This window comes from Hyla sarda, chromosome 2, assembly GCF_029499605.1.
Source record: "Hyla sarda isolate aHylSar1 chromosome 2, aHylSar1.hap1, whole genome shotgun sequence".
NCBI lineage: Eukaryota > Metazoa > Chordata > Amphibia > Anura > Hylidae > Hyla > Hyla sarda.
Window position 1 is genome coordinate 207,265,762 of NC_079190.1, and position 14,520 is coordinate 207,280,281.

Sequence of the window (14,520 nt, forward strand, 5' to 3'; positions counted from 1 at the left end):
ATTGTAAGCGAGGGGGAAGCGTAGTTACTACGTGTGAGAGAAAAAACGGTGACATGTCCGTGTTCTAGACTTTTCTCTTGCTGTGGTCGTCCCTTTAAATGTCCCACTATTTTGACAGGTCTGTCCCCGGTTGGCATGGCTCTAAGCATGTGGAGAATGTAGCTTGTAGCAGAAGAGTCTAGGCTGGGTTCACACTATGCGTTTTGTTGCATTTTTAACATTTTTAGTTGTTATTGGTAAACATATTGAGGTATAAGAGTACACCAATCAAAACAGAAAATGCATGCTAAAACACAACATAAAGACAGTGTGAACAAAGCCTTATAGTCCAAATCCTTTACCCTGACTTCTGATGTACATAGAACAGTATTTTGCAACCAGTGTGCCTTCAGCTGTTTCAAAACTACAACTCCCAGCATGCCCAGACAGCTGAAGGCTGTGAACACGGCCTAGTTCAGGGCTTTGTTAGTGTTTGCCTCAATAATCGGTGACATCTGCAATGTCTATGGTGTCTGACTGGTGCGGATACCACTGTCCTAAACATTGGGGGGGCGCCCCACCAGTCAGACACCATAGACATTGCAGATGTCACCGATTATTGAGGCAAAACACTAACAAAGCCCTGAACTAGGCTGTGTTCACAGCCTTCAGCTGTCTGGGCATGCTGGGAGTTGTAGTTTTGCAACAGCTGGAGACACACCGGTTGGGAAACAAAGCCCTATGGTGTCTGACTGGTGGGGCGCCCCCCCAATGTTTAGGACAGTGGTATCCACACTGTGGATACCAAGGTCCTAAACATTGGCGGGCGCCCCACCAGTCAGACACCATAGGGCATTGTTTCCCAACTGGTCTGTCTCCAGCTGTTGCAAAACTACAACTCCCAGCATGCCCAGACAGCCTTCGGCTGTCTGGGCATGCTGGGAATTGTAGTTTTGCAACAGCTGGAGACACACCGGTTGGGAAACAATGCCCTTAATACATCCATATGATCAAGATGTCTCTGGTAGGGATGATCTAGTAACAGAGTAAGGAAACAACATGGCCTTGAGGTAATATATACATTACAAGAATGCTGTCTGATACAATTCCTCCTGCCTGCTCATGCTTGTAGGAAGCTGTATACGTTATAAGAATATATGTGTGTTCAATATACCTCTCGAGGATTTCTGCCCTGCAGCTCTTCATGTAAAGCAGTATTTGAGAATTTTGTCTGTATGAATAACATTTTATTCTATCTATATTTCAGTGATCGGGTAACCATGAGGGATAAACAGAAAAAAGAGTCTCCGCCGTTCACACCACCAATGAGTAAAAATAATGGGGTATGTATTGTACAGGCAGATGTATGGCCTAACGGCTTCTGTCAGTAAGTTTACACATCATGCATGACATCTGCTAGTGTTTAGGGTCCCTGGGACCCCCACCGATCACAAGAATGGAGGACAACTGTCCCTTGAATGATTGGAGTGCATGGCTAGCCTTACATTCTCTATGGGCTTCTGAACATTGCCTGATTCAGCAGTGCTCGCAATGATCAGCTTGTTTTCTCTAATATTGTGCAATGGGGCTAAAATTGCATGTTGGGAATACCCCTCTAAAGGGGTACTCCGGTGGAAAAAAAAGTTTTTAAATCAACAGGTGCCAAAACGTTAGACAGGTTTGTAAATGAATTCTATTTAAAAATCCTAAGCCTTCCAGTACTTCTTAAAGGGGTATTCCAGTAAAAAACATTTTTGTTATCATATCTACTGGCTCCAGAAAGTTAAACAGATTTGTGAATTACTTCTATTAAAAATATTAATCCTTCCAGTACTTATCAGCTGCTGAAGTTGAGTTTTTCTTTTCTGGCTGACAACAGTGCTCTCTGCTGACATCTCTGTCTGTCTCAGGAGCTGTCCAGAGCAGGAGAGGTTTGCTATGGGGATTTGCTCCTACTCTGGACAGTTTCTGAGACAGACAGAGATGTCAGCAGAGAGCACTGTTGTCAGACAGAAAAGAACAACTCAACTTCAGCAGCTGATAAGTACTGGAAGGATTAAGATATTTTAATAGAAGTAATTTACAAATCTGTTTAACTTTCTGCAGCCAGTTGATATGAAAAAAAAAAAGTTTTTCACTGAAATATCCCTTTAAGCTCCAGATAAAGTTATGTAGTTCTTTTCAGTCTGACCAAAGTGCTCTCTGCTGCCACCTCTGTCCCTGTCAGGAACTTTCCAGAGCAGGAGAGGATTGCTATGAGGATTTGCTCCTGCTCTGGACAGGACAGTTCTCTGGACAGTAGTCCTTTTGAGTGTTTTAGAAGCAAACACCTGTATTAGTTGGGAAGAGGAGGCATTTGGTAACAATCAAAATTCATGCAGAAAGGCCCTTGTCTGCCTCCTCCTTTAGTTGGAACAAGAACCAGAGACATCGAAAGCATGTTCGATTTTGTCCCCATAACAATGTGACAGCACAGGTAGGGCATGAAAATCTGGCTCCAGTGATGTATGATTGAATCTGACCACTGCAGCAATTCAGAGAATCACTGATGAAGCCATCTGGAAACAGGGCTTCAAATCATCAGAGCAGTTCTCAGCAGCTTCTTATTCTGTCGGGCCTGGTTCATAGGGAAAAATATAAAGAAAATTTGTCATCCGTATCACCCGCACTAACCTTTCATACAGGCTTGTAGTGTGGGTGACACTGATCAGCATACCGATCGGTCGCTTTTTATGCAAATTACTTGTTTGGGGCATGGGTGGAGCTACCAGCCATGCTCTGGGCACCTTCGTGGGGCGGGTGCTTTGCCAGGCTCATCCATATTCATAATCTCCCTCCCTACTCGCTCAGCCCATTTTACTGTATGCCGCTTCCTGGGTACAATATACCTGCAGAAAGCACACAGGAAGCGGCACATGTGCCGTACATTAACACGGGCCAAGTGAGCAGGGAGGGGGATTAGGAATATGGATGAGCGGAGCGCCCGCCTGGGGAAGATTACGTCACAGTGCCCGGAGCAGGGTTCGTAGCTCCACCCATGCCCCATGCTCCTACCTCTCTATATTTTTTTTCTATTTGTATCACACACACTGTTTTGTCTTCCCTGATGACATTGCAAATAAAGAGCGACAGAAACACGTAGGGAGTGCAGTGTTATAATAGAATATTTGAAGACTAAATTGATTAATTATTGTAACCTAAGGCCGAATGATTCCCATGGCAGGTATGTTAACCTTTGATACTATCTTCTCAGTTTAAGATTCCAAAGAAAAAACCAGATGACTGGTGTGAAGAAATTCATACAAGTTCACCTTTAACAAGACTCAGTCCTGAGTTCAAAAATGTCACTCTTCGGAAGGTAAAGTATAGCGTGTACAAAATTTCTTTTGTAGAAGTTGGACAATATTCTATGGTTCTACTCACAGCGTATTGATGCATGTTTAACTGGTTAGGTATAAGATGAACCAATCACTGAAATAGGGATCACAAATCCAATTTAGCTCATTAATATAAAAAACCAACCAAGAATTTAGCTAAAATGATCAACCTTTATTTAAACCACTTAAAATCTATATAAAAAATATTGTAAAATGAATACAGATTCATAGGTCTCAATCTAAGGAGACTCTTCTTAGGGACAATCCCCTACAATTCACCCTTTTGACACCCGACGTGTTTCCCCGTACATTAAAGGTTTCTACGGTTCATCAGGGGTTACTATTTTAGCCCAGGATAAACGGTGGAAGAATTTCGATAATAACTTATTCCATTCTATATATGATAAGCAAAGAACAGACAAACATCACATAGCAAGCAAGGTTAATGAGTACACAATGTAGAATCTGTGGGTTTCTTCTTTGTGGGAGGCCTCCAATAAAATGTTGACATCCAATGAAATGCTTGATAGTTGTAGATCCTAAAATGCAAAAGCAAAAAAGCGGGAGACAACAACGGGACATACAGTTATCAACATATAAAGCATAACAGACAAACTAAAGCCAAGCGAAAAAGGCCACATACATTTATAGTATACATTAACCCCTTAAGGACCAGGCCATTTTACACCTTAAGGACCAGAGCGTTTTTTGCAATTCTGACCACTGTCACTTTAAACATTAATAACTCTGGAATGCTTTTAGTTATCATTCTGATTCCGAGATTGTTTTTTCGTGACATATTCTACTTTAACTTAGTGGTAAAATTTTATGGTAACTTGCATCCTTTCTTGGTGAAAAATCCCAAAATTTGATGAAAAAAATGAAAATTTTGCATTTTTCTAACTTTGAAGCTCTCTGATTGTAAGGAAAATGGATATTCAAAATAAAACATTTTTGGGTTCACATATACAATATGTCTACTTTATGTTTGCATCATAAAATTTATGAGTTTTTACTTTTGGAAGACACCAGAGGGCTTCAAAGTTCAGCAGCAATTTGGAAATTTTTCACAAAATTTTCAAACTCCCTATTTTTCATGGACCAGTTCAGGTTTGAAGTGGATTTGAAGGGTCTTCATATTAGAAATACCCCATAAATGACCCCATTATAAAAACTACACCCCCCAAAGTATTCAAAATGACATTCAATAAGTGTATTAACCCTTTAGGTGTTTCACAGGAATAGCAGAAAAGTGAAGGAGAAAATTCACAATCTTCATTTTTTACACTCGCATGTTCTTGTAAACCCAATTTTTGAATTTTTGCAAGGGGTAAAAAGGAGAAAATTTTTACTTGTATTTGTAGCCCAATTTCTCTCGAGTAAGCACATACCTCATATGTCTATGTTAATTGTTCAGCGGGCGCAGTAGAGGGCTCAGAAGGGAAGGAGCGACAAATGGTTTTTGGGGGGCATGTCACCTTTAGGAAGCCCCTATGGTGCCAGGACAGCAAAAAAAAACCACATGGCATACCATTTTGGAAACTAGACCCCTCGGGGAACATAACAAGGGGTAAAGTGAACCTTAATACCCCACAGGTGATTCACGACTTTTGCATATGTAAAAAATAAAAAAAAATGTTTTACCTAAAATGCTTGGTTTCCCAAAAATGTTACATTTTTAAAAAGGATAATAGCAGAAAATACCCCCCAAAATTTGAAGCCCAATTTCTCCCGATTCAGAAAACACCCCATATGGGGGTGAAAAGTGCTCTGCTGGCGCACTACAGGTCTCAGAAGAGAAGGAGTCACATTTGGCTTTTTGAAAGCAAATTTTGCTCTGGGGGCATGCCGCATTTAGGAAGCCCCTATGGTGCCAGAACCGCAAAAAAAACCCACATGGCATACCATTTTGGAAACCAGACCCCTCGGGGAACGTAAAAAGGGGTAAAGTGAACCTTAATACCCTACAGGTGTTTCACGACTTTTGCATCTGTTAAAAAAAAAAAAAAATTCTTACCTAAAATGCTTGGTTTCCCAAAATTTTTACATTTTTAAAAAGGGTAATAGCAGAAAATACCCCCCAAAATTTGAAGCCCAATTTCTCCCGCTTCAGAAAACACCCCATATGGGGGTGAGAAGTGCTCTGCTGGCGCACTACAGGTCTCAGAAGAGAAGGAGTCACATTTGGCTTTTTGAAAGCAAATTTTGCTCTGGGGGCATGCCGCATTTAGGAAGCCCCTATGGTGCCAGGACAGCAAAAAAAAACACATGGCATACCATTTTGGAAACTAGACCCCTTGGGGAACGTAACAAGGGGTAATGTGAACCTTAATACCCCACAGGTGATTCACAACTTTTGCATATGTAAAAAAAAAAAAAAAAATTTTTACCTAAAATGTTGGTTTCCCAAAAATTTTAGATTTTTAAAAAGGGTAATAGCAGAAAATACCCCCCATAATTTGTAACACAATTTCTCCCGAGTACGGCGATACCCCATATGTGACCCTAAACTGTTGCCTTGAAATACGACAGGGCTCCAAAGTGAGAGCGCCATGCGCATTTGAGGCCTAAATTAGGGATTGCATAGGGGTGGACATAGGGGTATTCTACACCAGTGATTCCCAAATAGGGTGCCTCCAGCTGTTGTAAAAGTCCCAGCATGCCTGAACAGTCAGTGGCTATCTGGTAATACTGGGAGTAGTTGTTTTGCAACAGCTGGAGGCTCCGTTTTGGAAACAGTGGCGTACCAGACGTTTTTCATTTTTATTGGGGAGGGGAGGGGGGCTGTGTAGGGGTATGTGTATATGTAGTGTTTTTTACTTTTTATTTTATTTTTTGTGGTAGTGTAGTGTTTTTAGGGTACAGTCGCACGGGCGGGGGGTTCACAGTAGTTTCTCGCTGGCAGTTTGAGCAGCGGCAGAAAATTTGCCTCAGCTCAAACTTGCAGCCGAATACTTACTGTAATCCTCCGCCCATGTGAGTGTACCCTGTACATTCACATTGGGGGGGGGGAACATCCAGCTGTTGCAAAACTACAACTCCCAGCATGTACGGTCTATCAGTGCATGTTGGGAGTTGTAGTTTTGCAACAGCTGGAGGCTCCGTTTTGGAAACGGTGGCGTACCAGACGTTTTTAATTTTCATTGTAGGGGTATGTGTATATGTAGTGTTTTTTTACTTTTTATTTTATTGTGTGGTAGTGTAGTGTTTTTAGGGTACAGTCGCACGGGCGGGGGGTTCACAGTAGTTTCTCGCTGGCAGCTTGAGCTGCAGCAGAAAATTTGCTGCAGCTCAAACTTGCAGCCGGATACTTACTGTAATCCTCCGCCCATGTGAGTGTACCCTGTACATTCACATTGGGGGGGGGGGGGGGAACATCCAGCTGTTGCAAAACTACAACTCCCAGCATGTACGGTCTATCAGTGCATGCTGGGAGTTGTAGTTTTGCAACAGCTGGAGACACACAGGTTGTGAAACACTGAGTTTGGCAACAAACTCAGTCTTTTGCAACCAGTGTGCCTTCAGCTGTTGCAAAAGCTACAACCCCCAGCATGTACGGACAGCGGAAGGGCATGCTGGGTGTTGTAGTTATGCAACAGCGGGAGGCATACTACTTTGGCTGGGGATGCTGGCGATTGTAGTTATGCAACAGCTGGAGACACACTGGTTTGCTACTTAACTCAGTGTGCCTTCAGCTGTTGCAAAACTACAACTCTCAGCAGTCACCGACAGCCAACGGGCATGCTGGGAGTTGTAGTTATGCAACCACCAGATGCACCACTACAACTCCCAGCATGCACTTAAGCTGTTTGTGCAAGCTGGGAGTTGTAGTTACACAACAGCTGAAGGTACATTTTTCCATAGAAAGAATGTGCCTCCAGCTGTTGCAAAACCATAAGTCCCAGCATGCCCATAAGTGCATGCTGGGAGTTGTGGTGGTCTGCCTCCTCCTGTTGCATAACTACAGCTCCCAGCATGCCCTTTTTGCATGCTGGGAGCTGTTGCTAAGCAACAGCAGGAGGCTGTCACTCACCTCCTGCTGCTGCTTGGTCGCCGCACAGGTCAGTCCCGCTGCCGCCGCCGTCGTCGCTCCTGGGGCCCCGATCCCAACATTAACGCCGGGGATCGGGGTCCCCAGCACCAGGGGTGCACGTCCCGCACCCGCTCACGTCCTCCGGAAGAGGGGCGGAGCGGGTTGCGGGAGTGACACCCGCAGCAGGCGCCCTGATTCGTCGGCCGGTAATCCGGCCGACGAATCAGGGCGCTCGCGAGGTGGCACAAGTGCCACCTCACCCCTGCAGGCTCTGGCTGTTCGGGGCCGTCTCTGACGGCCCCGATCAGCCAGTAATTCCGGGTCACCGGGTCACTGGAGACCCGATTGACCCGGAATCGCCGCAGATCGCTGGACTGAATTGTCCAGCGATCTGCGGCCATCGCCGACATGGGGGGGCATAATGACCCCCCTGGGCGATATGCCGCGATGCCTGCTGAACGATTTCAGCAGGCATCGGGCACCGGCTCCCCTCCGGCTAGCGGCAGGGGGCCGGGAAAGGACAGGACGTACTCCTACGTCCTCGGTCCTTAAGGACTCGTAAACGGGGGCGTAGGAGTACGTCCATTGTCCTTAAGGGGTTAAAGCACATTAATACAAAACAAAGACCACTATTGTGAATAGAATGGAATAGTTATAAGTACCTGGATGGCAGATTAGATTACATCAGACTTTGCCCATGCTATAAGATGGTTTCATCAGGTATAAGACGGTTTCATCATGAATGGCAGCTTTGTGGATTGTTGAGGGACACAGCTTTGATAGTATAAAGACATTTATTTTACATGCAGTAGTGAGCTGGTGGAGCCCTTCATGTAGGATGAACAGGACATGCTTTTCAACAGTCTTCATTGAGACAGTGTCATAAGCAACTGGTGCATCTTGGTCGACCCTACTCCATTGCTAGATTGACATTAAAAAGGGTTTCAAATGATTAGTCTGTAAATAAGGTAAAAAAAAAAGAATACTCACCCCATCCCTGTGCTCTAGTTTGCCTGCTGGAAGTGTTGTGAAGATATCACACACATGGTGCTAATTTGTGGCAACAATAACAGCACTTTTATCAGGAGAACACTGGAGTGGCAGCAAAATAAGGGGCGAGTAAATGTTTTTTTTATCTCAGTCTCAGCCAGTTTTCCTCAGGCACATTTTCTACAGCACCAGAGGGAAGAGATGCCATACATTTATAAATGAGGCCTAAGAAGCTGAAGAAAAAAACTGCACCAAAATTGCACTGCATGAACTTTGCCTTTGGTATCTTGCCTATTTTTTAAATAAGATGTAATATTATTAACTGGCTCTCATGATAAGGGGCCACACACCAATACTACCTGGACAAGTTAAAGGGGCACTCCGGGATGGAAAAACTTATTCCCCTATCCTTAGGATAAGGGATAAGTGTCAGATCGCAGGGGGTCTGACCGCTGGGTCCCCCTGCGATCTTCCACACAGCACCCTGGCTTTCCTTCTAAATGGCGTGTTGAGCACCACACAAAGTTGTGGCAAACACGCCCCCTCCATGCAGCTCTATGGGAGGGCCGAAGATTCCTGAGTGCAGCGCTCCAGCTCTCTCATAGAGATGCATTAAAAGATTGTGGCGGCCATCGCTTTGTGCAGTGGTTGACATGCCCCATTCAGGTGGAGAGCCGGGACCCAATACAGGACATCGGGAGTGCTCCCAGACTAAAATACCTCATAGTGTTTATACTACCACTAAGGTTGTCTACAATGTGGCTTTGTTTTTACCATTGTCTATCTTCCTCCTGGTGCCCTTAACCTCTTGGGGACACAGGGCCCTGCATCCCCAATCCTTAAGGACTCAAGGCGTACCTGTACGCCCTGGTCCGGTATAATGGGTTTAAACTGTTCTCACCGGCAGAGAACGGGTCAAACCCATTGGGTCCCGGTTGCTACGGGAAGCCAGGACCCACGGTTAATGCCCGGCATGTTCCCTTTAGACGCCTCAATCAAAGTCTAAAGTGAAAGTAAAAGAATCTTGGCAGCTCAAAAAAAAAAGTGTAAAAAATAAAAATAAAAAAAATTCATTAACCCCTCTTAAAAGTTTAAATCGCCCCCTTTTCTCATTTTTTAAATAAAATGTAACGAAGAATATAAATAATCATATGTGGTACCGCAGCGTGCGTAAATGTCCGAACTATTAAAATATTAGGTTAGCTAAAGCACACGGTCGATGGCGTACATGTAAAAAAATACCAAAGTCCAAAATTGTACATTTTTGGTCACCTCTTATACCATTAAAATATTAATAAAAGCGATCAAAAAGTCCCATCAAAACAAAAATGATACCGATAAAAACTACAGATGACAGTGCTAAAAATTTGCCCTCATACCGCCCGTACACTGAAAAATAAAGTTATAGGGGTCATAAGATGCCAATTTTAAACTAACTAATTTTGGTGCATGTAGCTTATCATTTTTTATGTATTAAAAATATAAATTAGGTATCGTTGTAACCATATGGACCTACAGAATAAAGATAAGGTGTCATTTTTACCAAATATTGCACTGCGTAGAAACGGGAGCCCCCAAAAGTTACAAAATGGCGTTTTTTGTTTTTTTTTGTATTTCATCCCACCAAAAATTTTTTTTTTGTTTCGCAGCAGGTTATATTATAAAATAAGTGAGGTAATTGCAAAGTACAATTTATGACACAAAAAAAAACAAGCCCTAATATGGGTCTGTAGGTGCAAAATTGAAAGAGTTATGATTTTTAGAAGGTGAGGAGGAAAAAGCTAAAATGCAAAAACGAAAATTTGCTGCGTCCTTAAGGTGAAATTAGTCTGAGTCCCTAAGGGGTTAACATAGTTCTCCACTGTTTGCAGTCCTAAGAGAATCAGACCATGTCCATTTCCTTGCCTTGCTAGGACACCACCCACGCCCTTGTATCAGGCACTGACATAGTATAATGCATATAAGACCACAGTAAGTGGAGAATCACCAGTAAAGGAGCCCAAATGGGAGACAGATGAATCAAGATGATGGTGATGTCAACAGACAGGAGAGGAGAGAGCATTACAGGTCAAGAGTGTGGAGACGTAATGATAATGGGAACTCTATCTGTAAAATACTTTGAGGGGTAAAGATCAGAGCTCACCAAGTGGTCTTCCCATATTGGTGATCCAGATCTGCAGTCCTATATGTTAGGTCTCATGGCCGTCCATAACTCCACCCCTAGTGCACAGTTAAAATAAATTCATTGGCGTATTGTCCATAAAGCTACTTACGCGTTTAAATGGAGAGGTTCCCCACCCCCTCCTCCCTTCCTTATACATTGCCCCTTATGTCAGTTATCAGGGGCGGACCTGTGGCATTGTATGTGGGAATGCCCGCAGGATTCTCACATGTGGTCCGAAATACATACTTTAGTATGGACTATTTGGAACTACCACCTTCCTGGTACGCCGGAACCTTATTTATTTCATTACATCCCTGCTAAAGAGTCCAATCCCCCTGATAGACGTAAACTAAACAAGAGTATACATCTTTTCGCTAAACTGTGTCTTTTACGTCATTGGCTTCAACCAACTATTCCAACTGTTTTGGAAATCCTCCGGGAATTCCACTTAGTACTCCATAAAAAAATGTTATTGTCCACTAGAAACTCAGAATTACATGCTAAATCCTTCTTCCGTAAGTGGAAACATTTACCAGACACTGCTGAGAGGCATAGGATAGTTGCTCATTTTAAACATACAACATGGTACAGTGTTGAGGCTGGCACTTTGGAGAATTTGGAATTGCCACCTTAATTAAGACTGCTGTCTCCTGGCAGACTGTGAATTATACTGTAGTCTAAATAATACTTGACTGCACGATCTTGCAGTTAGAGGTTGCGTAACGAGCGATCTCATAATCTCCTTATACGACAGGTATCCTGTGATCCTCAGGAGAGTTTTACTGTTCTTTCACGGTTTTATTTTGGTTATATTATCTATTATGTAAAAGCAGGATTTGGATGTATGCAAATGATTCTTGATGTCACTAGAATTCCAGTATTTTATATACTGTGACACCCCCCCCCCCTTTTTTTTTATTTATTTATTTATTTATTTATTTTTACATCTGTATGATGTCTTTTCAACTTTCTGTCATGTCAGATTCCGTGAATAAAGTTTTTTACATATATATATATATATTTTTTTTTTAAATAGAAAGATCTGAGAATTACTTTAGTTATATTAGGGGGCTGCTTATGATAACTAATATGAGAGGTCATGCCCTGTGCACAGGCAGGGTTACATGTTCAGAATGTAAAAAGAGCCAGCATTATCCAAGCCCCGTCACCACTTCCAGTGTACCCTCTTGGTCTCGCTGCCACCAGAGACGGAATTCTCCTAACAGGCAGTGGACAAGTTTATAAAATAAAGTGATTTACAAATTTTGTTATTTATGACATTAGCTATGGAAGAACGAACAGTGACCATTGAAGGCATATTTTTTATCTTTCAGAGGCCATATTCTTCTTATGAATCTTTTAATGTTCCACGAAATATGGAAACCCATTCATATTATAAATCACCTGGTCATTACCGGCTTATGAGGTAATTTGGCTTTTAATTTCCTTAATAAATTACCAAATCTAAAAAGGAACAGTTGGTTGGCTGTGGTTTGTGCTTTGTGGCTCAACTTTGTGGCATTGCATTTATATGTGTATCATACTAAAAAAAAGCCTATTGTCCATACACTGCAGAATGTTTTGTTTATATACAATGAAGTGACACTTGTGCAATATTTTATCTGCTTTGTAAAATTGATGCAACCTTTCTGGCTTTGTTGCACTTGCCATTATTTAGTAAATTGGCTACAGATACTTAGCTTCCGATGATTGTATTTTACAATGCACATTGCCATATAAATCCCTGGCATTCATTTTATGGCTGTTTTTGTTAGTGATTTGGCAAGTTCTTGCTGGCTGGCCACTAAAAATATTTTTGGCCAGAAATGCCTTCAAAAGTCTGTAGTAATGTAATCAATCTTGATCTAAATAATTAAATGTTATATATATATATATATATATATATATCTATACTCAGAATTTTTTGTTAGAATAAAAGACACTAGTAGCAAACACTACCTGTATTTACTACTATTTACTAACACCTGGAATGGTAACCCAGCCTCAAGTATATTCAGTATGTCTGATGTCTCTTATAGTGAACAGCCCATCAGATGGCCAAATGCATAACACAGTCACAATCCAGTGCCCACCAGAATGTAGAAGTGTGGGGCAGTTGGCTATAGGAACCAATTAGATTGCTTCCTTCAAGCAATCTTATTTGGTTGCTATGGGAAACTGCACCACACTTCCTCTACATAGGTTCTTTGATAAATCTCCCCCAATATTGTGGTTTATGTCTATATAGTCAGGAAAATCTGTCTCATGTAAATTCACATCTGTGTATCCTGTGGATTATTTTAGATTAAAAGAAGCACAATGACCAGTGGTTTTTTGGTTTAATGTTCATAAAATGGTTAATGAGGGCTTGTAGGGGATTTTTTTTAAACGTGTTGTGTTTTTTTTTAAATTTACTTGACAGGTTTAGTAGTGGAAGCCATCTTAGCGTTAGCCACAAATACAGTTAGCGCTAACTCCCAATTATTACCCCAGTAACCACCGCCACAGGGGTGCTAGGAAGAGTCGGTACCAACAGGCCCAGAGTGTCAAAAAAATGTGCTCCTGGGCCTAGGTGGTAACAGCTGCTGGAGAGGACCAGTAACAATGGTCCACGCCCACTATAGTAATGTCAGGCTGTTGCTGCTTGGTTGGTATTTGGCTGAGAATAAAAATATGGGGAACCACACACTTTTTTTGCATAACTAAATATTTAAAAAATGCATAGGGTTCCCCCTATTTTTATTCTTAGCCAAATACCAACCAAGCAGCAACAGCATGATGTTACCAGGGTGGGTGAGGACCATTGTTACTGGCCCTCCCCAGCCTAAATAGCGCACGCCTGTTACCACCTAGGCCCAGGATCACCATTTTTGACACTCCGGTCCTGTTGGTACCGACTCTTCCCGGCACCCCTGTGGCGGTGGGTACCGGGGTAATAATTGAAGGTTAGCGCTAGCTGTTTTTGTGGCTAACTCTAAGCCGGCTTAGTAATGGACTCGGTCTATTAGACAGCTTTCACTACGAAGCCTTTCAAGTAAATTAAAAAAAAAAAATGTATGTATTCCAAAAAAATAAAAACTTCCCCACAAGCCCTCATTAACCATTGTATTAACAGTGGGAAAAAAAGGCTGGTCATCGACATAGTCTACAGGAAACACGGCTCTAAAATGAGAAAAAAAAAAATAGGTTAGTACATTTGTCACCTGCCCGCACATCTCCCATGCTGCACGAGTACAACTCCCAACTCCCATGACACGGAACCCAGCGGGAGATTTGAAATTACTGTAAACTCTGCAGCGCTGTATCAAAGGGAACCCGGGCTGACATAACACTGCAGCCACCTGGTACTCCTGCAGCCTGGCCGGGAGATGCGCTGTAGCCATCCCTGCCATCCCTCAGTGTGTACTGCAGCGCTGAGGGATGGCAGGGACAGCTCCTGCACATCTCTGGGCCCGACTGCAGGAGTCCCGGGTGGCCGCAGACCAATGCCAGCCCGGGCTCCTTTTAACATAGGATACCCTGCTGTAATGTCAAATTTCCTGCCGGGTCCAGTGTTTGGCTGCTCGGTCCCGGCCAATCACGGGACCCGGCGGGAAATGTGAATTACATAGGGAAGAAACTCGCCGGTGCCATGGTATATTAAAAAGAAGCCCAGGCTGGCATCATTCTGCAGCTGCCCCGGCTCAGTCATATTCTATCCTGCCTATGACTGGGACACTGATTTACATCCCCCACTTGTCTCCCACCCAAGCCTGCGCCGCATGCTAGGTGGGAAGGGCATGCTGGGAGTTGTAGTCTTACAACAGGAGATGTGCAGCGTAGGCGGGTGGGAGACAAGGGGGATGTAAATCCGTGTACCGCGTCGTTAAGTTAGGGTAGCGGGGATAGAATATGACAGAGCCCGGGCAGCTGCAGAGTGATGCCAGCCCTGGGCTCTGTTGTACAGTTTCTTTACCACTGGTGCTGTGATCAAGGTT

General features: G+C 43.1%; 1 protein-coding gene across 5 annotated transcripts in view; it reads left to right on the plus strand.

The window, feature by feature from the left end:
• The window catches only part of SENP7 (SUMO specific peptidase 7), a 123,936-nt gene that overhangs the window by 14,515 nt on the left and 94,901 nt on the right, over nt 1-14,520 (plus strand). For 3 of the 5 annotated variants that reach the window (XM_056556183.1, XM_056556184.1, XM_056556181.1), the window contains exons 2-4: nt 1,247-1,322; nt 3,233-3,337; nt 11,878-11,969. In XM_056556183.1, the coding sequence (XP_056412158.1) occupies nt 1,260-1,322; nt 3,233-3,337; nt 11,878-11,969 (260 nt within the window). In that variant the 5' untranslated portion in view covers nt 1,247-1,259. Of the gene's footprint in view, nt 1-4; nt 56-1,246; nt 1,323-3,232; nt 3,338-11,877; nt 11,970-14,520 lie in introns of those variants that run through there. The other 2 variants (XM_056556182.1, XM_056556185.1) reach the window with 2 other exon arrangements.